The sequence below is a fragment of the Myotis daubentonii genome, chromosome 13 (assembly GCF_963259705.1).
Source record: "Myotis daubentonii chromosome 13, mMyoDau2.1, whole genome shotgun sequence".
NCBI classification, from domain to species: domain Eukaryota; kingdom Metazoa; phylum Chordata; class Mammalia; order Chiroptera; family Vespertilionidae; genus Myotis; species Myotis daubentonii.
This window is the reverse complement of record NC_081852.1, coordinates 48,493,748-48,520,700: the sequence shown is the minus strand read 5'-3', so window position 1 is coordinate 48,520,700 and position 26,953 is coordinate 48,493,748. Positions and strand designations below refer to the sequence as shown.

Sequence of the window (26,953 nt, the reverse complement as noted above, 5' to 3'; positions counted from 1 at the left end):
ACTTGAAAGGGCATCTCTTGAAATGACAATGGGGTATCCACGTGGAAATGTTCTATGGGCTGTTAGAAATCTAGATTGAAGTCTAGATCTCAGTAGAGAGGATGACTTAGAGGTTTTCAGCAGAGACTGATAGAAACCTTAGTGTCATTTGGGCATCTGGAGCAGGAAACGTGTTTACATTTCTGCAGGAAGGCCTTAAGGAAACCCCAGCGCTGGGCCATGATGTCAACTCAAAGAAGGTGATCCAAAGAAACATGAGAGCACTTGTTAAGGTAAAAGCATGCTTTTATTCCTATTGGTGAAGGAAAGTATCAGATATATTTTCATTGTTGACTTCTGCCCCCATCAGAGCCCGTAGTCACAGGCCTCCAAGCTGTTCTGCAAGTAGAGATTTAAGAAACCTTGAAAGATTTTCACGTCAATGAGGAGAGCTGATACTGTGGGATCTTTCCTCATGGCTGCCATCCAGAGCTTAAGTTTTGGAGTGTGGTCTATACACCTGTGGGAGATGGAAAGAATGAAGGTGTGAGCTGGACGAAAGAAGAAGGCATTGCAAAGTCTATATGTCATCATTAGCACTCTGCAGTTTCACTTCGTTCTCCTCTAACCTTTTAAAACAGTTCTTTAAAATGTACATAATCATAGAATAAGGCATGCCTCCTTTTGTTGAGCTTCTCAGATGTTGCGTTTTTTACAAATTGAAGGTTTGTGGCAACAAACCTGCATTGAGCAAGTCTGCATTGAGCAAGTCTACTGGCGCAATTCTTCCAAGAGCATTTGTTCGACTTCGTGTCTCTATGCCACATTTTGGTAATTCTTAGAATATTTCAAACTTTTGCCATTATTTTTATATTTGTTGTGGAGATCTGTGATCACTGATCTTTGATGTTACTAGGGCAAGACCCTCCACTATATACATATATAGAGAGTAACCCTGAATAGCTCTAAGCTCTAAGAGGGAGTAAGCTAAAGTGGCTGCCAAACTTCAAAATATGGAGCTTGCAAACCCGTATGGAATCTTCCTGGTAACTGGGAGGTAGCATTGGTCATATAATCCTGCATGACAGCCTTATAAAAATGTACTTCCTTATGGATTTTTTAAAAAAGTTTCAATTACAGTTGACATTCAATATCATATTCGTTTCAGATGTACAACATAATGGTTAGACATTTATATAACATACAAAGTGATCCCACAATAAGTCTAGTACCCATCTTACACCATACCTAGGTATTACAACATTACTGTCTATATTCCCTATGCTGTATTTTACATCCCTGTGACTATTGTATTTCTTAATACCTTCACCTTTTTCACTCAGCTCCTCCTCCCCAAACCTTCCTTATGGATTTTTATTAAGGAGGGAAGGAGTAAATTGCTTTTAAAACATTTTACCACATGTCACAGAACCCCTGCCTACTCCCCCAATGGGAAGCAGTAATGGGTATGGGTATATGACATGCACAAGTCTTCCTCCTGTCTGCCTTTTCCCATTCATAAAAGTTGTATAAAATATTTTTGTTCAGAAAAAAGGTCAACATATACTATTCAAATTATCATTATCCGAAATTACGCACAAAATATTCAAATGTCTTACTCATTTAACTCCAGTGCTTCCAGTCGTTCAAACCAGGGCCAGATGAGGTAATCAATCATAGAAAGTGAATTGCCACCAAAGAAGGTTGTCTTCTTATTGGTCAGAACCTGAACATTAAACAGCATAAGAGTACTTCTTATTTGGATACCTAGTAAGATTCGTCATCAGAGATGATGCAGGTGAGTTATGTAGAGTGGTGAGACCTGCAGCTTTACCCTGACCTATCCAAGTTCACTTTTTGTCTATTTGATCAGTTTAAGCTTTACTATTTGTTAGTTTGGGATGAAACAAAACAATAAACAAAATACACTGAAAAGTGGAGAAAAATAAAATAAGCAACAGAGTGCAAGATCTTCGGAATATAACATAGGACTGGTATTCAGAATATAGAAAGAACTCCTGGGAATCAAGAAAAAAAAGGCAAACCACCTATTAAAAAAATTGGGCAAGACTTACACTTCACAATTAAAGGATGTCCAAATGGCCAATAACCATTTGAAAAGGTAGTCAACCACATTAGTTATCAGGGAAATGCGAATTAGAACCAAAATGTAATACCACTATACATCCATCAGAATGGCTAAAATGAACAAGACAAAGTTAGCGGAGGTGTGGAACCACTGGTGATAGGAATGTAAATTGGTACAACCACGTTTTAATAGTATCTACTAAAGCTGAGTGCACGCATACTTTTAACCCAGTCATTCTACTTGGAAATGTGAACATATATTCACCAAAGAATGTTCACTGCAGCACTAACTGTAATAGCCCCAAAGCGGAAATGTTTTCTGCTCACAAGGAGTAAAAAGGATCTTTTTAAAAACTGTGATACAGCCATATGCTGGAACTACAAAAAATAGGAATGACCTACACCCAACATAGATGAACTTTACAAACCTAATACTGTATGAAATAAGCCAGATCCAAAAAAGTGCATATTATTTTAGTCCATTTATATAACAAAACAAAAAAATAGCCAAAACAAATATTCTGTGTTTTGCAATGGGTGCTGATTCTATGGCGATGTTCCCTATGTAAAAATTCATCAAGCGGGACTCTTATGTTTTGGTTACTTCTCTATAATTCTTCAATAAAACAATTTACTTAAAATATACTGGGAATAGCTAGTTTAACAATTAACTGTTATATAAAATTATTTGAAAACCAAGCATAAACTATGTATTCAAAATTCAAGAAGGTGAATTGGTATTATAGTTTTGTCAAAGGGGGGGAATTCAGAATATTATTTGATTAATCAACATCAAATCAACTTAACCCTTTATAAAACTTCTACAGTTTTTTTCAGGGCCTGTATAACAGTCTGCATTGTAAACTGATTGTTTAAATCTACCTGAAGTATTTGGAATGTCTGAAGGCCCAAAATGGCAGCTCTCTCCCAAAGGAGGTAAAACACATCTGGCTTTGCCAAGTGTCTGTAGGATCATGGCAAACTCTTGTGGTGGGAAATGTTTATTATATAATACTCAGTAGAATAACACAGGATGGTATCTATGCTCTGATTACATTTATGTTAATCTTTTTTTTTTTTTACAGAGAGGAAGGGAGAGGGACAGAGAGCTAGAAACATCGATGAGAGAGAAACATCGATCAGCTGCCTCCTGCACACCCCCTACTAGGGATGTGCCCGCAACCAAGGTACATGCCCTTGACTGGAATCGAACCTGGGACCGGTTAGGGCTCTTTTTTTTTTGTTTGTTTTTAAATCTATGGACAGGGACTGGAAGCAGCATGGGAAAAAAGAAAACAGGTGACACATTATAGAAATATTGGTGAATTTCCTTTTTTCCATGTTATTTTAACATCGAAGCAACAAAACATTTTAAAAGCCCATGACAAAATATTTTTAGGTGTTTTGGTTTATATCTTAAAACACACAGCTTATGTCAATCTGTTATAAACTAAAATTTCTTATTTGGTATTATTACTAATTGGTATAAAGTGATGTGGGGAATGAGGATATGAAGAAAAGAGAGTCGAAACAAGTGGGTAGGTGTAGTGTATCATTTACTCTGATAAAAGCCAAAAGACGTGATTGATTACCTCTTCAAGCTTGCTGAATTCTTGGCGAAATTCTTCTTTCAGGTCAGAGCAGTCTTCCTTATTTTTACTTCTTGTAAACCTTCCTACCAAAGGTGGCACCTAGACAGAGAATAATTGCTTAGTTTATTGGTGGGAGACTAAGTATACCAGCCTCACATAAAACACGATAGAACCCTTATTGTCGCAGTGTCAGAGTGTTCTAGAAACTTCAAGGGTGTACCCATTCCTGTGTTCAGAGAGGTCATATACTGATCTTAAAAATAGTTTCATGGCCAGAGATGCTATATGAAACAGGATTTTGTAAGTTGCAAATAACAGAACCCACTTTGGCAACTTTGAGCCAAAAACATCTGTAAAGGACACTGAGTGTCTCATTGAATTGTTGGGAGGCTGAACAAACAGGCTCAAAACTAAGCTGGAACATTCCAAAATCATGCCCAAACTGGCCTGTGGAAAGCACCCACTGTGACCTGTGAGCTGTGAGCTGAAACTACAGAGGTTACAGTGTGTGCCACTGCCAGCAATGACTCTGAGGTAACCAAGGCCACTAGCACCAAAGCCGTTTCCGCTCTGGAATGTCTCACAACCAGTACAGCTCCTGGAATCCAGAAGCTCTGCTGCCAGCCACTCTCACCAGCAGCACCAGTGCCTCAGCCTAACCCATTTCCTCACACTGATCATTTCTGAATTGAACTCTACCATGTGTGTATTTGACAGGGAGAGCCTTGGGCCCAGGCCTTGTCCCCAGCTGCCAAGGGAGCTTGGGAAAGAGAATCTTTCTGCTTTCTAGCTTGGGGAGGACATGAGAAAACTATTCAAAGGGAACTGACTCTCTGAGGCCTGACAGGTGTAGTGTCACACGCTTTAAGGCCCGTGGTGGAGATGTTTGTGTGTTTTAATCCTTCAGCCTTTGGTATCACCCCATTGCAAAAGACAGAAGCCTACCCATCCCAGTTTAAGTAAACAGGCACTCGTGAAAATCCAGGAGACGCTGCTGAAATCCCATCCATGTCAGTACAACTTGCCCTCATTGGAGCTGAAGGTTTGCAGGCAGCCCTTCCATCCACAATTCCTGCCTGGTCTTTCCTCTTTGCTTACCCTTAAATGTCTGTTCCACATTATTTTCCACATACAGTTCCCTTTGCAGTGTTTTTAATTTCCACTTCCCCAAAAATGTATTTTTTATGTAGCTTTGGTTTGTCAAGTCTCTCTCTCTCTCAATCTCTCTATCTATCTCTCTATCTATCTCTCATCTATCTATCTATCTATCTATCTATCTATCTATCTATCTAAGCTTCCTAAGCTTCCCCATTTTGACTGTCTTAGTCTGTCTCAGTTCCAAGTTTCTAGGAGAGAAAATGACTGAGCTGGGGGTGCAGGTGGGGCCATTTCTGGTCTGCTGAGCTGTGGACAGGATGGTGGGGTCATATGGCACCTTGGATCACCTCTTTCCAGAATATGAGTAGAAAAGTAATAGTGGGCATCTCCAGCTGTTAGCTCATTTTCTTTCTAAACAGTACGATGATTCTCTTGTCACTGTTTTTCTTTTTTAATTTCTGCAACATCTTCCTTGCAAATGCCCTATGCCCTGTCCATCATCTTTGACAGCAGCCATCTGTACTATTCTTTCCCCCTCATCCTGCTAAGCCAGACATTTCCCTCTCCCATCCCCATCGGCTGCCCTTTGCACTGTCTCCTTAAACAATATGTCTTCCCTATAAGTCCCATTTTTGCAGTATTTCTTTAACCATTTCATTCTCTAGAGAAGATATTTCTGTGCATGCTGATATACATTGACACGGTAACAGAATTATAGAGACATAACCTGATGTTGCTATTCTTGTATTATAGAGACATAACCTGACATTGCTATTCTTGTTGTCTACTATTGGTCATGTCTTTGTGAATACTAACTGCTTGAACTAATCTACAACACTGATAAGATACAGTTCTTCTACAGGAATGCCATTTACTCAGTCAGCTGAGAGTTATTGCCAGCACAGAACACAAGCTCACTGCTAGACACTGGTCAGAACAAGAACTAACACTGAGATTTACCATGTGTCGGACTCTGATCTCCATGTTTTAGATTAACTGATTTTATCTATAAGGAAGACATAATTACACTCATTGAACAAATAATGACCTGAGACACAGCGGTAAAGCAATAAGTAACTTAGCAAGTTAAGCAACTTAGAAGGGGGAGAGCTGGTCACAAACCTAGGCAGTGAGTCAACAGGAATGGGAACACTGCCCTCACCCTCAAGGAGCTCACGCCCTGGTACAACTCACAGGCTTAAGGCAGACAGTCACCAACAGGGCAATGTTAGTACTTGTGGGAACACAGAGCTGGGCACTCACACGGTCTGGACAAGCTTCTGGAAGGCAGCGGTATCTGAGCAGATACATGAAAGAGGATTTGGAGAAAACCAGGCAAAGTGAGAAGGAAGAAGGGTCTTCCAGCAGGAGTTGATAAGGTGGTGAGTTTGGGAAACTGAAACATTCAGTATGGCCGGAATATAGTGTGTCAGCAGAGGGATAACTTTGTAGGGGTAAACAGAAACCGATCAAGAAAGGGCTTGCAAAGAGTATAGTCCTATTTTGTTTTCCTTTCCAAAATTACTGAACCATATATGACCACTGATGTAGCTTAAAAAAACAAAGGGTTTTCAAACAGAAACTGAAATTTCTTACTTACACACCTTAGAAAATAACTCAAAGACCATCTTTTGGCACGCTTTCTCATAGGGGTCAGCTGGCAACAGCTTCTTCTCTGGATATGCTTCATCCAGGTACTCACAAGTGATGGCAGATTCGCAGATCAGTTGACCCCGGCTGTTTTCCAGAACTGGCACCAGACCAGCGGGATTCTTCTTAAAGAACCACTCAGGTTTATTTTTCAGGTTGATGTTGACGACTTCGTGCCTGAAAGACACATAGCAAGACAATGAAGAGAATGAAACATTTTTGTACTTCTGAAAATCCTCACTGGCCCTCCCATCCACTTAGCTGATCAGACCCCAAATTTAGGAGTCCACTCAGCCTTGATTCCTTTCCCCTTGCTCCCCTTCCTCAAGTCAAATGCTCAGCTAGACCTCCAAGTCATATCGACTTTATTCACTTCTCAGCTTTATCACAGCTACGTCGTCCAAAACATCATCTGCCACCCGGACCTCTACAACAGTCCCCCACCAGCCTCTAAGCTTCCATGTGGCCTCCCTACACTCCATCTGCACACATGGCCAGGGGGAGCTTTGACAAAATTAGATCAGGTCACTCTCCTGCTTACAACCTTCCGACTGCTACTCATTACAAAGAGGACAAACCCTAAATACTTTCTATGACATGTAGGGCACATTTGATCTGGTCCCTGCTTACTTGTCACACCTGTTTCCTACGACTTTCCTTTGGTCATTTTGATCTGGCCCCATCGGCCTTTCTTATATTCCTTGAATTTGCCAAACATGTTCCCATCTTAGAGCATTTGCACTTACTGGTCCTCTGCCTTCTCTGCCTGTCTACCCAGGTCAAACACCAAATGTGCAGAGAGCCCCCCCTGACCACCCATTCTGAAGCTGCTGAGAGCCTCCATTCCATGATCATCTTGTTTTACTTTCTTTATTAAACTGATATGTATCTGAAATTACTTTGGTCACTTATTTACCCATTATGTCAATTATCTAGAATGTAAGCTCCATGAAAGCAAGGATCTTATATGTCTTGTTCATCAACACTAATAAAAGAGAAAAATGGTAATTGGCAGACGAGCTACCCTTTTCATTGGCTAATCAGGGCTATATGCAAATTAACTGCCAACTAAGATTGGCAGTTAACTGCCAACAAGATGGCGGTTAATTTGCATATGTAGTCACAATGCAGGGAGGCGAAAGGGAAAGCAGGAAGAAGCCCCCTGCCACTGACAGTGATCGGAAACCCAGGGGGGAGCTAAGAACTGGGGGGCAGGGCAAAGGCGGCCCTGGAGCCGCCTTTGCCCTGCCCCCCAGCCATGATCGGAGAATCAGGTGCCTTTTCCGCCCTGGCCAGTGATAGCAGGAAGTAGGGGTGGAGCCAGCGATGGGAGCTGGGCACGGTCGAAGCTGGCAGTCCCAGGAGCTAGGGGTCCCTTGCCTGGGCCTAAAGTGAAGCCTACGATCGTGGGGCTGCTGCAGCTGCGGGTCCCCGCTGCCCGGGCCGGACGCCTAGGCCAGAGGCGTCAGGCCTGGGCAAGGGGCCAATCCTGCGATTGGAGGGTGATGGGAGTCAACGCCTGAGGGCTCCCCAGTATGTGAGAGGGGGCAGGCTGGGCTGAGGGACACTCCCCCCCCCCCACGCCCAGTGCACGAATTTCGTGCACCGGTCCCCTAGTATTAATATATACATACACCAACATCTTTTTGTTGTTGTTAATCCTCACCCGAGGATATTTTTCCATTGATTTTTTTTTTTTTTTTTTTAGAGAGAGTTGAAGAGAGGTGGAGAGACACAGAGAGAAAGATCAGTGTGAGAGAGACACATCGATTGATTGTTCCCTGCACATGCCCCAATCAGGGCCTGGGTCAAGCCTGCAACTGAGGTATGTACCCTTGATGAGCATTGAACCTGGAACCCTTCAGTCCTTGGGCTGATGCTCTATTCTCTGAGCCAACCCAACTAGGGCCACACCAACACCTTTGTAGAACAGCATTTAGTTTAAGGGTTTAAATATGTAATCACCCATGGAAACAAAGGACTATTCAGATGAAACACGTCAGTGTGTATTAAAAGGTCCATGTGCTGAAATAACGTTGGACACTCAGATATGAGCTACTGCAAGAAAAATAAGGCCCCTTGCCAAGGAATTATCAACACTTCTGAAATTGTATAGTATAAAAACAAAAGGTAGATCCTAGGCTTTTGTAATAAAGAAGGTTCTCAGAACACATGGATTAGGCGGTAACCTGGCATCATGAGTCAACAAGTCACAAGTTGAAAGATGCACCTTTTAAAGAAAACCATGCTTTGTTAGGTTATACCATGTGGTAAAAATCGAGTACCTCTCTGATGAATCTCCTGGGACTCAAAAATGACCCATGAATGTAGCAGACCTCTGTTGTTTGCAGTATCTAGCAGCTGTCACCACTCTTTACCCCCCCCCCCAACCGCCCGCCCCTCACACACACACTATTATGCTAAAATCATTTCCATTTTCCTTTGGAAAATGCCCAGTAAGTAAGGTAGACCCCTGATTTCAACCTGGATTTACAGAAGGGCACATAACCCAGGATTTGGTGCCCCGAATTCAGCTGCATCTTGCTCTTGGACTTTTCAATTATGTGAGTACGATATATGCCTTTTTTTCAGTCCAATTTGGATCAGAGTTCTCTTACTTGCAATAAAAGAATTCTGACTAATACAGAAAATAGTATAGTATTTTGATAAAAATACAGTGTTTTGAATAAATGTTACTAAATGTTGAATATTTGGCTATGTGTTCAGAATCAGTTTCATCCAAATAAAATGCCAAGCTTAGTGAAGTGAGGGCTAATCCATAAATAATTTGGTGTGTGTTTTTTTTTCTTTAGAATGCATCTTATATTTCTTTTAGGGAAAGGAATTGCTGCCTAATCCTCCCTCCCAGAAGACTGAAATTCATTAATAAATCTTAAGCACATACATGGAAAATTTCTTAAGAATGGGGGCTACATTTTAAACTTCCACATCATAGGTACCTAATGTCTGTTCCACAGATGCCAAAGGTCATTGGAAGGGGGTAGTTCCAATGGATCTTTGGTGTTGCCAGAGAGAAGGAAAATGACACTGCATTATTCCTGAGGCTAACTCCTATGCCGGAACCAGGCCAGTCCCAATGAGGCTTCCCAAAAGACCCAGCCTACAGGAGTAGGTACAGCACAGTTAACTGTGCACCCTGCCAGGAGAGTGGAGGTCTGAACTCTGTACTGGGGCTCATTATCGACTATTTAGTAAGGAACGATACACTCAGAATAACAGCCAACAATATCAGCTAAGCTGGACATGAATGGAGAAGTCGGTGAAAGTGCAACAAGGGCAACTGACCAGGAATCAGGGGTCTACCAGAGCTAGAAGAGCCGCTGCCTGTCACTCCCTTAACAGGAGCCCACCTTTCCAGTCCATAAAGCGGTTAGGTTCATCTATGGAGTGTCCTAGACAGCGGGATCTATGGCATCTCCGCCGCGCCCGGGAGAGGGCCCATAACTCGCCATGCCCTCCCCAAAAGGCTGAGAATTCTAATTTGCAGTAAAGGACGCCCCAGGGGCCCCGTCCGAGATTCCCGCCCCCCCCCCCCCCCGCTTCCCGCCCCCGGCCCGCAGCCCCTCCCGCACCGCTCCGGAGCGGCCTCCGCCGGGTTCTCACCTGATTCCCTTGGCCTTCAGGACAAGGCGCGTCCTCTGGGCGAACGGGCAGAACCTCATGCTATAGACGCGGATCAGGCCCTCGGGGACCGGCCCTGGGGGCGCGCTTCCTGCCGGGGACAAGCGGACGCAGTTACGGCCCGGAGAGCCGCCGGGACCCCCAGCCCCCCGCCGCCCCTGGGGCCCGACCCATCCCCTCCTGGAGGAGACCCTCCCGGAGGGTTCGGCTCCGGATCAGCCGCACCGGGACCCGCATCGGGGGTCGCCAAGATCACCGCCTCTCGCGGCGGCCAGGCCTCACCCTTCTCCAGGCTCTTGGCTGACCCTCCGGACATCGTGGCGCAGCGTAGTTTGAGCTCGCAACTTGGATTTGCAGGCGATTCAGGAAGTAGAGGCCACTCCCTCCTCCTTTTCTCCCTGCCCCTCTCCGCGAAGTGCGAACTGGGGGCGGGCTGCCAGCTCGGCCGGCGCGGCGTTTCCGGGGCGCCTGGAGCGAAGCCGGGCGCAGCGAGCGCGCTGGGCTCTTTCCCACCCCCTGCAGGGGACGCGCCGCCCAGACGCCCACCCACGGCGCCCCACCCAGGGCCGGCCTTCCGGGTTTTGTGGGGATCGTGCTTAAAACCCTGCACCCCGAGGCTGTGCCTAACTGTACTGTGTTGGCCTAGGGAAGGGATGCGCCCATGTTGAGTTGCACACACACACACACACACACACACACACACCCACACACACCCTCAGAGTCATTCCTTGACCCTGGACGAAGGTGGTCTGTGGTCTGCCCTCCACCCGGGTCCACACCTGACCCGCCTCCCATATTCCTCGCCCCTGCTGGCAAGCCCACCTCCTCCATGGCACGGACCTGGTCATAGCTCCCCCTCTGCCCCAACGCTTCCCCAGCTTCAGGGCCTGTGGCCCGGGCCCCGCGCTCGCTCACCAAAGGTTCCCGTCCATGGCACAGTGACAGGTCGCCCAGCCACCTGGACAGCCTTTGCCTTTTCCTGTCAGCACCAGCTTCCTACGACTCCTGGGATGGCCCTTGTCCAGCCTGTAACTACAGGACACATCCTTTTATTATTTTTTATTATTTTAAAAATATATTTTATTGATTTTTTTTTTTTTTTTACAGAGAGGAAGGGAGAGGGATAGAGAGTTAGAAACATTGATGAGAGAGAAACCTCAATTTAGCTGCCTCCTGCACACTCCCTGCTGGGGATGTGCCCGCAACCAAGGTACATGCCCTTGACCGGAATCAAAACTGGGACCCTTCAGTCCACAGGCTCTATCCACTGAGCCAAACCAGTTAGGGCAGGACACATCCTTTTAATTTTAACCCAAAAGAAACAGCCCAAATCTAGATCTTACCTCCGATGGTGCTGTTTTCAAAAAAAATCTATTAAATATTTGAATTTTGAAGCTCTAGTAGGGTTCGGAGTCATGCAGGTGGGCGGAGTAAATTTAGTCCCACTGGTCTGCTCAAACAGCCCCTCTAGTTTAGGGTTTAGAAAAAAGGGATTCCTGCCGAGGACACATGGAAAAGGGTAGTCAATGTCTGACTTGTCTGCCTAGATTTGAGAGCTGGTGACTCCTGTGCTATTTATTTGCAAAGCAGAAAGGGGTGGAGGTGGTGTCTGCTTTTATTTTGATTAGCTCTATTATGGGAGAAACAGAGAGTAGGTGATAAGTGCACCTATCTCAGAGCCTTCCTGCCTGGGTTTGATCCTCACGCTAGACCTGTATTAATTAGTTTGCTATGGTTAGGGTAACAAAGGACCACACTCTGAATGGCTTAAACAATGGAAATTTATTCTCACAGTTGTGGGAGCTAGAAGTATCAAGGTGAAGGCAGGGTGGGTTCCTTCTGAAGCTTGTGAGAGACAGTGTGTTCCATGCCCCTCCCCTCGTTTCTGGTGGTTTGCTGGCAATCTTTGGCATTTCTCGGAATGTAGAAGCATCACCCCATCAACGCCTTCATCTTCACATGGCACCCTCTTTATGTGCATGCCTGTATCCCAATTCCCCCTCTTAATATTGGGTTAGGGGTCCATTCCACTCCAGTGTGACCTCATCTTAATTGAACTAATTACAACCACAATGAACCTATTTCCAAATAAGATCACATTCTGAGGCCCTGGGAATTAGAGCTTCAGCATAAGAATTTGTGAGTTTGTAATTCAACATATGAATTTTTTATGAAACCATAGGCATTGTAGTAACCCCGTATTAACACTGTGTGACTACAGGCAAGTTCCCTCTACGTTTCACTTCCCTCACCTGTAAAATAAGGTGGCAAAAACCTAATAGCTCCTTTATAGAAGTTGAAGAATGATTAAATTAGTGGATATTAGAAAGCACTTTAAGCAGTTCTTAGCACAGAATAAGTGTTAAATAAATAAATGCTTGTTATTATTGCTGATACTCAGTGAAAACAAGTTGACCACATTTTTGCTAAAGCATGGATCTGGCTTAACTTTTTCTCAGAAAAGTAACTTTTTAGAAGGTCTCTTAGTATATTGATGCATTGTGCAATTAACCCTGTAAATTTTTTTAAAAAAATATATTTTATTGATTTTCCACAGAGAGGAAGGGAAAGGGATAGAGAGTTAGAAACATCGATGAGAGAGAAACATCGATGAGCCGCCTCCTGCACACTCCCTATTGGGTATGTGCCCACAACCAAGGTACATGCCCTTGGTCAGAATCGAACCTGGGACCCTTGAGTCCGCAGGCCGATGCTCTATCCACTGAGCCAAACTGGTTAGGGCTAACCCTGTAAATTTAAACTTGGCCAGGCAACACCTCTGATTGGCCAAACTAAAAATTTCAGGTCAAGGTATATCTTGAGAACTTTTACTTGGAATGGTCTGTCCCCTAATTAGTATGAACAGTGTAATGTTTTATTTTAATGATTTGAAACATCCAATTCATCAATAAAGTAAAAAGTTAATTCCTCAAAGAAATAAACTAAAAAGAAAATATACATCCCAGGAAACAACTGTACTGTTAGCACCACTCTGCATTATAGAGAATCATCTCCAAGCCCTTAGTGGTTATGTGCATGATATGTGAACATCTGGATACACATTGATGTTAGCCACAGGGAAAAACATAGTATTTCACATTTTTTGCGGCTGTAATTGTGAATAATTAACCTGAGTGGGCTAATCTCAACTGATTCTGCTGGTTAAAGATTAAGAGTTAAAGGTCATGCTGGCCAGTGTGGCTCAGTGGATGAACATGGGCCTATGAACCAGGAGGTCACAGTTTGATTTCTGGTCAGGGCACATGCCCAGGTTGTAAGCTTGATCCTCAGTAGGGGGCATCCAGGAGGTGTGCAGGAGGCAGCTGATTAATGATTCTCTCATCATTGATGTTTCTATCTCTCTCTCCCTCTCCCTTCCTCTTTGAAATCAATAAAAATATATTTTTTTAAAAAGAGTTAGAGGTCCTAGTGATAAGAAATAGTTTTCTACCTTCTAAGAACTATCTTTCCTGACAATATACACCCACTTAATACAACATTCTTTGACTTTTCAGGAATGTTACTTGAATAATTTTATACTCTTTAATCTATAATAATAAAAGCATAATATACAAATCGACCAAACAGCCGAACAGTAAAACGGCTGTCCAGGTGACCTTCCAGATGACCTTCCAGAAGACCTTCCAGATGAAGCTGGGGCTGCGAGGGCCAAGCCTCTTGCACGAATTTCGTGCATCGGGCCTCTAGTATATAATAAATTTATATGTATAAAGTATTTTATAGAGTAAGTTAGGAATATTGAAAGTCACATGAAGTGTTTCACTGTTACTATTTTAATTAATTATATTTAAAATATCTTTTTAAAAATTAGGGGCACTTATCTTGTGAATACGAACGTTACTTTAAAAATTAACATTCCATGACAGTCCATAGTACGGAGAAATAGCTTTCATAAAAGAGATTCCATGGGAAGATACTGGCTGAATGATTGAGTGAAAGTATTATGGGCCCAGAGTGAGATCAAATGAAAAAAAAAAAAAACTATTATAATCCTCACAATAAGAAGCTATACAGGAATAAATAGTCCATAAAGAAAGGAACTTGAATAGCAAAAAATATATAGGTGACTATTAAAAGTGCATTGAGAGTAGAACGGATAAATAAATTGTGGTGTATTCATATAATGAACAACTATCCAGCAATGAAAACTAATAAGCTGTAGCTACAGCTATCAAAATAAATGTATCTCCAAAACATAAGGTTGAGTAATAGAAACAATATATATGACTACATATATTAACTTTAAAAAAATGCAAAATGAAACAGCATATTGGTTATGGCACATACATATGGTATGTGGTAGAGTTAAAAAGCAAGAAGCAATAAACAGAATTCAGAAAAGTTCTTACCTCTGGGGGAAGAAAGAGAAAGAAAAAGGTAGGAGGGGGCATGGCATGGGGGGAGTGTTTCCCTGATATTAATTCCATTACATTTCTTAAGCTGCAAGGGCCTCAAGACAATGGTATTCAGGTAGGAAAGAATGAGGTGAGAAAAAATGTCATTTGAAAACCTTCCTATAGAATCTAAGTTTTTACTATATACTATATGAAGGGGGAGGGGGGTGACTTATGGAACAGATTTCTAAAAGAACAACAAAAACCCTAACTACTGTTAAAAGGGATGAAGTAGATCTATATATACTGATGCAGAAACATGTTCAAGATATGAAAATGTGGTAAAACAGCATAGAGGAGGTAATTTCACTGGTGAATGCAAATTGCACATCTGCTAAGCAACTATATGAATGAAATGTTGAAGAGAAGGTGGCAAGACAGGAAGGAGGGACTTAAAGAAGGAGGGGGTAGGGTAAAGGAGAAGACTGGAGGGGAGGGAAGGAGAAAGAACCGGAAAGACGGCTTGGAGCAGTGGTTCTCAACCTTCCTAATGCCCCGACCCTTTAGTACAGTACCTCATGTTGTGGTGACCCCCAATTTCATTGTTACAAATTGAACATAATTAAAGCAGAGTGATTAATCACAAACAACAATATGTAATTATATATGTGTTTTCCGATGGTCTTAGGCGACCCCTGTGAAAGGGTCGTTCGACCCCCAAAGGGGTCGCGACCCACAGGTTGAGAACCGCTGGCTTGGAGGGCTCTGAAAGGGAAGGGAAGAAGCAAGGACAAGCTGCAGACCTTTTGATCAGATTGTTTTCAGAAGCTCTCTGCCAATTTTAAGTAGCGGAGGGTACATCTGAAGGTGTAACATAGCAATGAAAGGCTTGGGGCTCTAGATTTAGACTAGACCTTGCTTTAAAACCCACTCCGTTTTGTAGCCTCAGGCAAGTTACTTTTCTTATCCTCACTTTCCTTATCTGTAAAATGGGGATGATGGGGGACTTGAGGATTAAATGCAATAATGCCTGCATGGAGCTCGGACCGTCTGGCTCGGCCAGCACTCAATATTAATTTCTGCTATTGATATTTATTAATATTGTAATTATTTGTCCTGGCTGGGTGGGGCCACTCCAGCACTCACTCCGAGAGTCCCGCCCCTCGCTTAGCTTGCCGTCCGCCTACTGGCTGATCCACTGCAGAGCTTTCACCAATGCGATCGGCTCTAGAAGGAGAAGGCCGAAGGGCAGAGCCAATGGGCGCAGGGGTTACGGTCTCCTGGCGACGATGCAAACAGTGGAGGCTGCGCCGGCGGGGCAGCCAGGAGCCGCGGGGCCACCGTTGCAGACCAGAGCCGGGGTCCAGCGTTTGCTGCCCGGAGCCTGGCTTTGAGAAACACGGTCCATGGCGCAGCACCGAGAGGAGGGCTCCATCTCCGCCGCCGGCGGCGCGGCCCTGTCCGTGAGGTGCGGCACCGCCGTCAGGCGACTGACTTCGGTCTCGCGGAAACTCTTGCTCTGACTTACATCCCTTCCCTGCGCTCTTCTTCCTCCCATTCTTTTAGACCCGCTGTCCCGGAAACTTTGACCTCTTCTCTTGAAACCCCAACACCTTCCAGCAGACCCCCTCCCAGGGTGAGCTCTGCTCTCCAACCCGTATTCAATGGCCACACCTCCATCTATCTTTCCCCGCCCCACCCCCTTCCATTTTCCCCACCCCCTTCCATTTTCCCCACCCCTCGCTGGTTGACCTTTTCCTGGCTCAGTATGGCCTTCAGTGGTCCTTTTTCTCCAGACTTTTCGCAAATACCTCCCCACCCCAATGACAGCACCCATTTATCCTTGTAGTCTTTGGTGATTTCCCCCCAAATTTAGGGCCGTTCATCTCTTCCTCCGAACTCCTACCAGCGGTTCTCAACCTGTGGGTCGCGACCCCTGTGGCGGTCCAACGACCCTTTCACAGGGGTCGCCTAAGACCATCCTGCCTATCAGATATTTACATGACGATTCGTAACAGTAGCAACATTACAGTTATGAAGTAGCAACGAAAATAATTTTATGGGTGGGTCACATGAGGAACTGTATTTAAAGGGCCAGAAGGTTGAGAACCACTGTTTGAAAAGCATAAAGCACCGCACAGATAAAAGTGGTATTTCTTTCCTTCCGCATTCTAGAGCAGCGATTTTCAACCTTTATCATCTCGTGGGACATAAACTAATTACTAAAATTCTGTGACACACCAAAAAAATACATCTTTTGCTGATTTGACAAAAAACAAAGGTTTCATTTTGATTCACTCAGACCGGACAGCTATTGTGTTGGCTGTTGTCATGGTGTTTTTTTTTTAATTTGGCAATCTAAGGGAAAAGAGGTCAGTGCCCTGACTAAACAGTCAGGTATTGATCGCATGGTTTTTGTTTTCTCGAATTTATTGGGGTGACACTGGTTAAAATTCAGCAGGTTTTAGGTGAATTCACATCGCATCATCTATACACTGTATTGTGTATTCACCAAGGTATTGCATGTTTCCACTGTGGCACAATAGTTAAAAATCACTATTCTGAAGTGTTACTTGCAGTCTGTTCCACACAGCATACTCCCCTGGTCCTGGCTCTTCTCTCCAATCTCTTGAAGTTTCTTACCAACCTAGTGTCCTTCTCTTACCTCCTCCACCACCTATCTTTAAGCATCTCCTTAATATTTAAATAATACTGGAATCTCCCCTCATCTCAGACTCTCCTTACTTTCTAGCATATACCCACCACACATTCCTTCCTTTAAAAGTATGTTCCTTTTGTCTTCTAACCTTTCATTCATGTTGGCTTAATTCCTTTATTTTCTATATCTGTATTTTTAGACCTATGATATGGCTACACATGCTTCATTTTTGTAAAGAAAAACGTTTCCTACTCCACTCACAATCACAAAGCAGACTGCCCTATTCAAAGTTGTTTTTTAAAGATTATCTTTTAAATCAAAGCTAATTATAAAAGGCCCAGGATACAACCTGTTTTCTATTAGAATCAAGGGTTTTTTTCTCTTTCTCGCTGTTTTCACTTTTTTTTTTTTTCCAAGTATACAAGGCCCCAGAAATCCTTCTGAGACTTTCTCAGGTTTGGCCAAAGGATTTGCTTCACTGAAAAAGCTCTCTGAAGAAGGCTCTTGAAACCCGTGGAACTTTTAGTCTACATTTAAATTTCTCTCCCACTTGGACTCAAACTGGCCTCACAGACGGTCTAAGTGTTCTTTCATATTAGATATTGTTTTAGGCAGAAAGGGGGTGAAAATAGTATAGGTGTGTTTCAAAGATTTTGGCGACCTTTTGTTTGCTTTGTCAAAAACAAAGTGTTTGGAATGTGTTATATTGATGGTGATCTGTCTTTTCCCTAAAGATGGGTGCAAGGATTCCCTAAGCAGAATATTCATTTTGTCAACGACAGCACCATTTGCTACTCCAGTGGCAATTTCGTAATATTTATTAATATCGAAACCAAGAAAAAAACTGTACTCCAGTGTATGAATGGAATTGTGGGCGTCGTGGCAACTAACATTCCTTATGAAGTTGTGGCTTTTTCTGACCGGAAGCTAAAACCTCTCATCTACATATACAACTTTCCTGGATTGACCAGAAGGACCAAATTAAAAGGTATCCCGCAAGACCCTCCCTCTGCCATAACTGAAGGATTTTGTCATAAGATGTAACCAAACCTAGTTCTGATAAATGAAAAATGTTTTGGAAGGTGTTTTTTTTTTTTTTTTGTAATACACATTTTTAAAGAAGGAATGAGGCTTGATCACAAAGGATTTAATTAATCGGACTAGAGCAGCGGTTCTCAACCTGTGGGTCGCGACCCCTTTGGGGGTCGAACGACCCTTTCACAGGGGTCGCCTAAGACCACCTGAAAACACATATATAATTACATATTGTTTTTGTGATTAATAACTATGCTTTAATTATGTTCAATTAGTAACAATGAAAATACATCCTGCATATCAGATATTTACATTATGATTCATAACAGTAGCAAAATTACAGTTATGAAGTAGCAACGAAAATAATTTTATGGTTGGGGGTCACCACAACATGAGGAACTGTATTAAGGGTCGCGGCATTAGGAAGGTTGAGAATCACTGAGCTAGAGCCTTGCTACTCACAGTGTGGTCTGCTTACCTTCAACATTGTCATCACCTAGGGTACTTGTCATAAATGCAGAAACTGCTCCCATCCCAGACTTACTGAATTAGAATCTGCATTTTAACAACATTCCCCAGGTGATTAATATGCACATTATACTTGAGAAGCACTGAGCTAAAAGACTCATTTACACCACTAAATGCATTTTGAAAAAACCTTTTTCAGAACAATTTTTTTCTTTTCTGGTAGTTTATTGAAAATCCAGGTGAATTGATGTATTAAAGATAAGTCTCTGAGCCTCAATTTTCTTTTCTGTGAAATGGGGATAAGGGTAGTATTATTAAGACTGTGGTGATAATAAATGAAATTACATATATCCTATATAATAAAAGGCTAATATGCAAATTGTCCCCTTGGGAGTTTGACCACTCGCTATGATGTGTGCTGACCACCAGGGGGCAGCGTGGAATGAAGGAAGGCCCCATCCGGCAGCCTGGGAAAGGAAGGCCCTGGCCAGCAGCCAGCAGCCTGGGGAAGGAAATCCCCGATGGGCCCTGATCAACAGCCACGCCTAGTGACTCTACCCGTGCATGAATTCAGTGCACCAGGCCTCTAGTATGTATATAATATGTCATTATATAATATATGACATGTGAGATATATATATATATATATATATATATATATATATATATATATATATATATCAACCAATGTTATCTACCATTTAAATTATTATTATTATCATCATCATTATTACTTGTTGTTAATCATCACCTGAGGATATGTTTTACATTGAATTTTAGAGAGAGTGGAAGGGAAGGGGAGAGAGAGAGAAACATCAATGTGAGAGTCACATCTATTGGTTGCCTCCAGGCCAGGAATCAACCCTACAACCCAGGTACCCAGGTATGTGCCCTTGACCAGGAATTGAACCCGCCACCCTTTGGTGTGCTCTGTCCACTTAGCACATCAGCTAGGACCATTTAAATTATTATTCACTCATTCTTAGAAATAGCTGACCCAGACCAGACCAGACTGCTGCACATCTCCTTCATTTAGCACATCATGGACAGAAATCGTAGGAGAGCTTAAGGCTGGTCTTACATCTGCAGCCTTTTGGGTCAAATAAGTGTTGAGTCAAACCAGGGAACTTCATTATAATTTAACATTTTATTTGTGTTCCCACAGATTAAAACGACTTTTTTTATTTGAGAGAGAGAGGGAGACACACACACACACACACACACACACACACACACACTCTGAGACATCGATTTGTTGTTCCACTTATTCATTGGTTGCTTCTTGTATATGTCCTGACTGGAGATCAAACTCACAACCTTCACATATCCGCGTGATGCTCTAACCAACTGACTACCCGGCCAGGGCCTAAAACACCCTGGAATCTCTAGCCAATTTAACAAAACACAAAACAGAAAAATTATAGCGATGGGAAAGGAGATAATGAGAGCAATAAAGGAGTGCTCAACAAGATGCTGGTTTCAAAATAAACATCCATGCAATTAGAAGATGTAAAGACTTAGGAATAACTCAAAGAAGAAATGTGATTGACCTCAGCACAGAAAGCTACAAAAATCACTGACTTAAAATATTTAAGTATATGGAGACATTTCTGGGTGGAAAGCATGGTTATTATACAGATATTTCTGGTATTTTCACAGAAAGTAATTCATAGGTTAATTCTTTGTTTTCAAGAGACAGGAATACTTAAATGAAATGATTCCTAAGTTCATCTGGAAGAATAAAAAGTACAGAATGGAAATAATTTAAAAGAGAACAATGGGAAGGCAGAGGGCTCTTAATCATTATGGCGCTACAGTAGTTAAGGATGTGATATTGGTGCAAAGATCACTAGATCAGTGAAAGAGTTGAAGTCTGGGCACAGATTCTAGAATATATAAAGCTAAGCATATGATGAAAGACACTCCCACATACACAAAAAATAAATGGTATGGATTATCCAACAATAGAATTAAGGAAGTAGTTATTTTTAAAGAACTATTTAAACAGAAGTATCAAGTTAGGTATTCATTATATTGTACATCAAAATATATATCAGATGAAAATAAGATTTCAATAAAAACAACAAACCCATTGAAAAGTAGAAGAAAATATGGTAGAAAATTGAAATGATTTCAGGGTGAGAAACAACAGTTCACACAAAGGAAAAATAGAAAGATGGACATATTACATACAAATTTAAAACTTAGGAACATATAAAATACCATGAAAAGTCAAAAGGCAAATAATAAACAGAAGGAAATATTAGGAATAAATATGATCAAATATTTTCAGAGCATTAGGAAACAATAAGAAAAAAAGACAAATATTCCATTAGAATAATGGAAAAGGAATTTGCCTACACCACAAAACTATAAATGAACAAAAACATTAAAAAATGTCGATCTCAAGTTGAGATTTTTCTGCTTATCAAGGTCACTTTTTTAAAAAAAATCTGATAACTGCTAGGCAGAGTGTAGTGAAATTGATAGCACTCTTTTAGTTGAAGGTAGGAATATAAATGGATATAATCTGGGAAATAAAAATATATCTGATTCAGTTAAACCCACTTCAAGAAGTAGAATTCACTATTAAGGCAATAATCAGAAATATGGTCAAAAATTTGTGGGCAAAGGAGTTAAGAGTACTGTCGTAGCAAAAGGCTGGTTAATGTGAACATTAAAATTCACATGTTTAAAGAATTACTAATTATAAAAAGCTCAATGTAAGGTAAACAACAATAAGCCAATAGGAGTGACATTATATACCATAATTTTAAAAATTAATTATTATGTATAATATTTAGCCCATTATTATAGCTATAAGAAGGAAAGTTATATTTAAAGAAAAATCTGGATTTTTACAAGTAAACACAGAAGAAAATACCAAAAAGAAATAAACCAAATTTGGTAGTAGAATTACAAAGGATATTTGTTCATGCTTTTCTGGGGGGTGGGGAGAGTGGTATTTCTTAAAAAAAAAACAAAAACACGTGCATCTTTAAAAGTTTAAAATAAATGTAAAGAAAATATAAAATTAATTTTAGTTATATGAGGAAATGTCTATATAGTAGTTCTAAGAACTGGACAATATTAAGCTAAGGATATGGCCTAAGGATATGGCCCAAGGTATGGAGATATAAAAGTAAGCTAGAATTATTACACCTCCCTGAAGTATTTAAAGTTGCTTGAATAACTTCTAATGATAATGTTTGATATATTTATGGAATATTTTATGGTTCTTAAATCACTTCAAATCACACTGGGTCATACATGGTGCAGGATACTCAGTTGTGCACTAAAGTCTAGAGATAGTGAACTAATAGTCTTAATTTATGCTAATGTTTTTTAAAAAATAGATCTTAACTTGACTCTTAACTTTCTGTTCATTATGTTACAAATCAGCCAAGAGATCTCTTATTCCAAAAGCTAAATGTGTTTGAAATATGTGAAATTTATTAGAAAAGGGAAATAAACTATAGACTATAGTTAATCTCAGAATATGATAATTGAGTCCCTATAATGTTTTTATATTTTAGGCAATGTTCTTCTGGACTACACTCTACTTTCATTCAGTTATTGTGGCACCTACCTGGCTAGTTACTCCTCTCTCCCAGAATTTGAATTGGCTCTTTGGTAAGTTCCAGCATCCTGCCAAATTTCTTTCATTTGAGTTACATTTGACTAGTTAAAGGAATTTACAGGATGCTTTCACATTAGGTTATTTATAAAAATCTTTCTGGATTTTATCAAAGGACAGATACATGAAAAATCTGAAACAACGATAAACAGAAGAAGTAAAAGTCCTAATCATGATGTTTAATTTTAGTTACTACTTTTAGGCATGAAGTTTGGTAGGGCAAAAGCTAAATGAGAGCCCTAACCAGTTTGGCTCAGTGGATAGAGCGTCAACTTGTGGACTGAAGGGTCCCGGGTTCGATTCCAGTCAAGGGTATATACCTTGGTTGCGGGCACATCCCCAGGAGTGGGTGTGCAAGAGGCAGCTGATCGATGTTTCTCTCTCATCAGTGTTTCTAACTCTCTATCCCTCTCCCTTCTTCTCTGTAAAAAATCAATAAAATATATATTTAAAAAAGCTAAATGAGAGTTAAATTAATTATCCTAGCTCTCTGTTTGTTAATGTGTTAAAATACTGCCTTTGTCAAATAAAGAATACATTTATAAATACATAAGCTTTCATCTTTTCTACAAATAAATAGCCTGCTTCCCACTAATGTTGAACTTACTAAGATGGTCTCTGTAGTAGAGCTCAGTTTGAAGCAGTTGTTTTGCTGTACAGGACTACCTGTGGATAAGATATATCTGTGGTCTTTGCTGGGTCGTTCCATGTGGCCAGATTAAAAACTGCAGGCACTCTTCCATCCTTAATACAAACGCCTTCAGGGGAGTCTTATTAAGGGGAAGGGCAAAATGTTCCAGGAATGATTAAGGATGCTCCTTACATATTAGTATTTCTTATATAAAAACTAGAGGCCCAGTGCATGAAATCGCACTAGACTCAGACCCACCGCGCCACCGTGGGACCCCAGACCCGCTGCGCCGTGGAACCCATCAATGCACCTCCTGGTGACCTGTCGTTTGGTCATTATGGCGTTACTGTGTTATGGCCACTGGCCTTTTATAATATAGATGTAATAATCTAGGTTCAGTGAGCCACATTTAGTTTATGCAGAGTGTTGTTTTTTGTTTTTTTTTTAAAAAAAGCTTGATTGAGGTACAATTGACTTATAATAAAGTGTATATACAGATGTACAATTTGATAAGTTTTTATTTATGAATAAACCCATGAAACCGTCACCATAATCAAGATAATAAGTATATCCATCACCCCCAAAAGTTTCTTTGTGCCCCTCAGATTCTTCCTTATTGGCCCTTGCCACACATACTCTTACCCCATCACTGCCCTCACCCCTGCCCCCTACCCCCTGCTCCCTGCTCCCAGTCCCCCACTGATATGCTTTCTGTCACTCTGGATTTGTTTGTGTTTTCTAGAATTTTGTATACATAAAGTCATACATTCTATATCCTTTTCCGGGGGGTCTGGCATCTTCTATGCAACATAATTATTTTAAATTGTCTTATTTTTAAACTCTCTTATGCTATGTGTATCAATAGTTTATTCCTTCCTATTTCATGGTATAGGTATACCACAGTTTGTTTATCTACTTACCTGTCGATGGATGTATTAGTTTTCTAGGGCTGCCATTAACCAAGTACCACAAACTGAGTGACTGAAACAGCAGAATTTATTGTCTCATGATTCTGGACACTAGAAGTCTGAGATCAAGGTGTGAGGGCTGTGAGGAAAATGGAGAATATTAAAAATGACCACTTTAGAGAATAGGAGAGAGCACTGACCAGAGAAATAGTAGAATCAAAGGTTGTATTGAGGCTTCAGTGAGTGCAGTAACCTGGAATTGATAATATCACTGACACACATAGTGCTTTGATCTTTCTATGTCTGCCTACCCCAGGCTTTCAGTTGTATCCACCAGGCTTGACAGTTTTTGCCAGGCAGCTGAGGTAGAAAGTCCAAAGATCAAGGAAGCTGCAATACTAGCAATAGAGTGGTTGACATTATGGACAGGACATTTGGGATGAGGATGGAAGAAGGTGAAAGCAGAGGAAGCCAAAAACCAAGTGAGCTTAATAAATATTAGTTCCAGTTTCACAGTCACAACTCTGAATGGAGTGCTGGCTGCCTGTATGAGGGGGGATAGCTTACATTAATTTTTTTTCCTGTTTATTTCATCTAGCAAAGGACCTTGCTTACAGTGGGCATTCATGACATTCTCTCAAGTGAATAAATAAATTAATAAATTTTAAAGTACTGGTACTGTGGTTGCAAAAACTCAGTAAATGTTCAATTAGCATCAATGTATATAGTATACCCAGAATCATAGTATATTTGTATATAGTATAGAGATTTAGATACCTACATTTATTTAGATACCTACATTTATATTCCATTTCCTAGATTTAGATGAGTTAAATACAAATTAAATAAGATAAAATAGACTTGGTAGCATATGAGTAGTATTTTTTAAAAATAGTTATTTTGCTTTCTTTAACAGGGACAGTATAACGATAATCATAATTATTTTATGAATGTGATATTAATGCTATAGATTTTATAAATTATACAATAAATTAAGTCACAATTTATGTAATTGTTTTCATATTAGATAAATATTCTCAATATATGAAATTCAAATTAATTACTTTTTTACCAAACGCAATTTTTCTCTAAGGAACTGGGAATTGGGTGTCATTTTGTGCAAGAAGTCGCAACCTGGTGTAGATGTGAGCCAGATGACTTTTAACCCCATGAACTGGCGCCAGCTGTGCTTGTCAAGTCCAAGTTTAGTGACTGTGTGGACCATTGAAAGAACTAACCAGGACCATCATCTCAAAGCAAAGTGAGAGACTTCATTATAATACAAGTAGAGGCCTGATGCATGAAATTTGTGCGGGGGTGAGAGGGATGTCCCTCAGCCCAACCTGCGCCCTCTCTCAATCCAGGACCCCTCGTTCCTAAACACCCATCTCTTCACTCCTAACTGCCCGCCTGCTCGATCTTTACCACTTGGCTTGCAGCTCCTTAGCACTGCCATGGAGGCAGACAAGAGCCCGGCTCCTGGCTGGGTGGTGCTCCCACTATGGGAGTGCACTGACCACCAGGGGCAGCTACTGCATTGAGCATCTGCCTCCTGGTGGCCATTCCGCCATAAAGGTTGCTGGGCTTTTATTATATAGACTAGAGCCTGGTGCACATAAATTTGTGCACTCAGGGAGGTACCTCAGCCCGGCCTGTGCCCTCTCGCAGTCTGGGACACCTCAGGGGATGACCACCTGCTGGCTTAGGCCTGCTCCCTGGGGGATTGGGCCTAAGCTAGCAGTCAGACATCCCTCTGGCAGCCTGGGAGCCCTCGGGGGATGTCCACTTGCCAGCAGGGAGCAGGCCTAAGCTGCAGTTGGACATCCTTAGCGCTGCTGAGGAGGCAGGAGAGGCTCCCACCACCACTGCTGTACTGGCAGCCATCAGCCTGGCTTGTGGCTGAGCAGAGCTCCCCCTGTGGGAGTGCACTGACCACCAGGGGGAAGCTCCTGCATTGAGCGTCTGCCCTTGCTGGTCAGTGTGTGTCATAGTGACCAGTCATTCCCAGTCATTCTGCTGTTAGGGTCAATTTGCATATTACCCTTTTATTATATAGGATATCGGCCTGGTGCATGGGTGGGGCCACCTGTTTTGCCCTGAAGGGTATCTCGGATCAGGGTGGGGATCCCTGCTGGGGTCCCTGGCCAGCCTGGGTGAGTGGCTGATGGCTGTTTGCAGGCTGGCCAAGCCCCCCAGTGTGGACCCTCACCCCATGAGGGTAATGGCCATCCTGGGTGAGGGGCTGGTGGCCTTTTGCAGGCTGGCCACGGCCCCCAGCCACCCAAGCTCCCAGTGGAGGCTGGCTGGGAGCAGGTATCTGGGATTTATTTAGCTTCTATAATTGAAACATTGTTGCCTTGAGCAGAGGCCCAGGGCAGGCAGGAAGCTTGGCTTCCTCCATCACCAGGGCAACCAAGCCTCCTGCTTGCTCCAGCTCCATGGCTGCCGGCCGCCATCTTGGTTGGATTAATTTGCATATAGTAGTGCTCTGATTGGCTGGTGGGCATGGCTTGGGGCGTAGCGGAGGTATGGTCAATTTGCATGTTTCTCTTTTATTAGATTAGATACAGTGGTGGACTTTGTATTCATGTAATGTTGATTGGATCAATTTGATGAATTAAATGTCTTTATCCATAGTTTGGGATGCATATGGGAGGTAACTAATCATATTTCTCTCTCTCATCAATGTTTCTCTCACTCTCCCTCTGTCCCTAAAATCAATTTTTAAAAAACAACATATCCTCAGGTGAGGATTTAAAAAAATAGAGAAATTCTGTGACCAATGTCCTGGTAATAGTTGATGATAATGGTGTCTTTGTTTCTTTGTTGAAAAGAGTTCAAAGATTCAAGATGCCCCTGAGCTGACCATACTCCCCCAAATAAAGACTAAGGAGATATTGGCCATGTACATCCTTAAAACTGCAATTTTTGAAAACTGCCTTCTTAAGAGAAATGTAAATATAATCAATAAAGTTATTCTGATGCTCCTTTTTTCCCTAGGTCGGTAAAATTACCTCTGGAAGACGGGTCATATTTTAATGAAAAAGACACAATTTTCCCTGAATCGTTGCCCAAGGATCTTATCTATGGACCTATCCTCCCACTGTCAGCCATTGCTGGGCTAGTAGGTGAAGAGGCTGAAACTTTCAGGGTAATGACTTAGCATGTCTTCCTACTTATCTTCACACTAGAGGCCCAATGCACGACATTC

At 41.9% G+C, this 26,953-nt stretch overlaps 2 protein-coding genes and 1 long non-coding RNA gene across 3 annotated transcripts in view; 1 reads left to right on the top strand and 2 right to left on the bottom strand.

Annotated features, from left to right (window-relative positions):
- Nucleotides 1-264: 264 nt before the first annotated feature.
- Nucleotides 265-10,553, bottom strand: GSTO1 (glutathione S-transferase omega 1). The gene is made up of 6 exons (XM_059661329.1): nt 10,332-10,553; nt 10,032-10,140; nt 6,362-6,584; nt 3,660-3,758; nt 1,599-1,705; nt 265-499 (listed from the first exon to the last, which is right to left on the bottom strand). The coding sequence occupies exons 1-6, from the start codon at nt 10,363-10,365 to the stop codon at nt 346-348; spliced, it is 726 nt and encodes a 241-aa protein (XP_059517312.1). The 5' UTR covers nt 10,366-10,553; the 3' UTR covers nt 265-345.
- LOC132214314 (uncharacterized) lies at nt 5,199-6,354 on the bottom strand. The gene is made up of 2 exons (XR_009448258.1): nt 5,520-6,354; nt 5,199-5,484 (listed from the first exon to the last, which is right to left on the bottom strand). It is a non-coding gene; the product is annotated as an uncharacterized LOC132214314 (long non-coding RNA).
- Nucleotides 10,554-15,694: 5,141 nt separating the features above from the next.
- CFAP43 (cilia and flagella associated protein 43) overlaps nt 15,695-26,953 on the top strand; it is an 84,290-nt gene continuing 73,031 nt past the window's right edge. Inside the window, exons 1-5 of the mRNA XM_059661328.1 lie at nt 15,695-15,872; nt 17,798-18,051; nt 22,103-22,199; nt 24,836-25,003; nt 26,743-26,893. Of these exons, the coding sequence (XP_059517311.1) occupies nt 15,811-15,872; nt 17,798-18,051; nt 22,103-22,199; nt 24,836-25,003; nt 26,743-26,893 (732 nt within the window). The 5' untranslated portion in view covers nt 15,695-15,810. The remainder of the gene's footprint in view (nt 15,873-17,797; nt 18,052-22,102; nt 22,200-24,835; nt 25,004-26,742; nt 26,894-26,953) is intronic.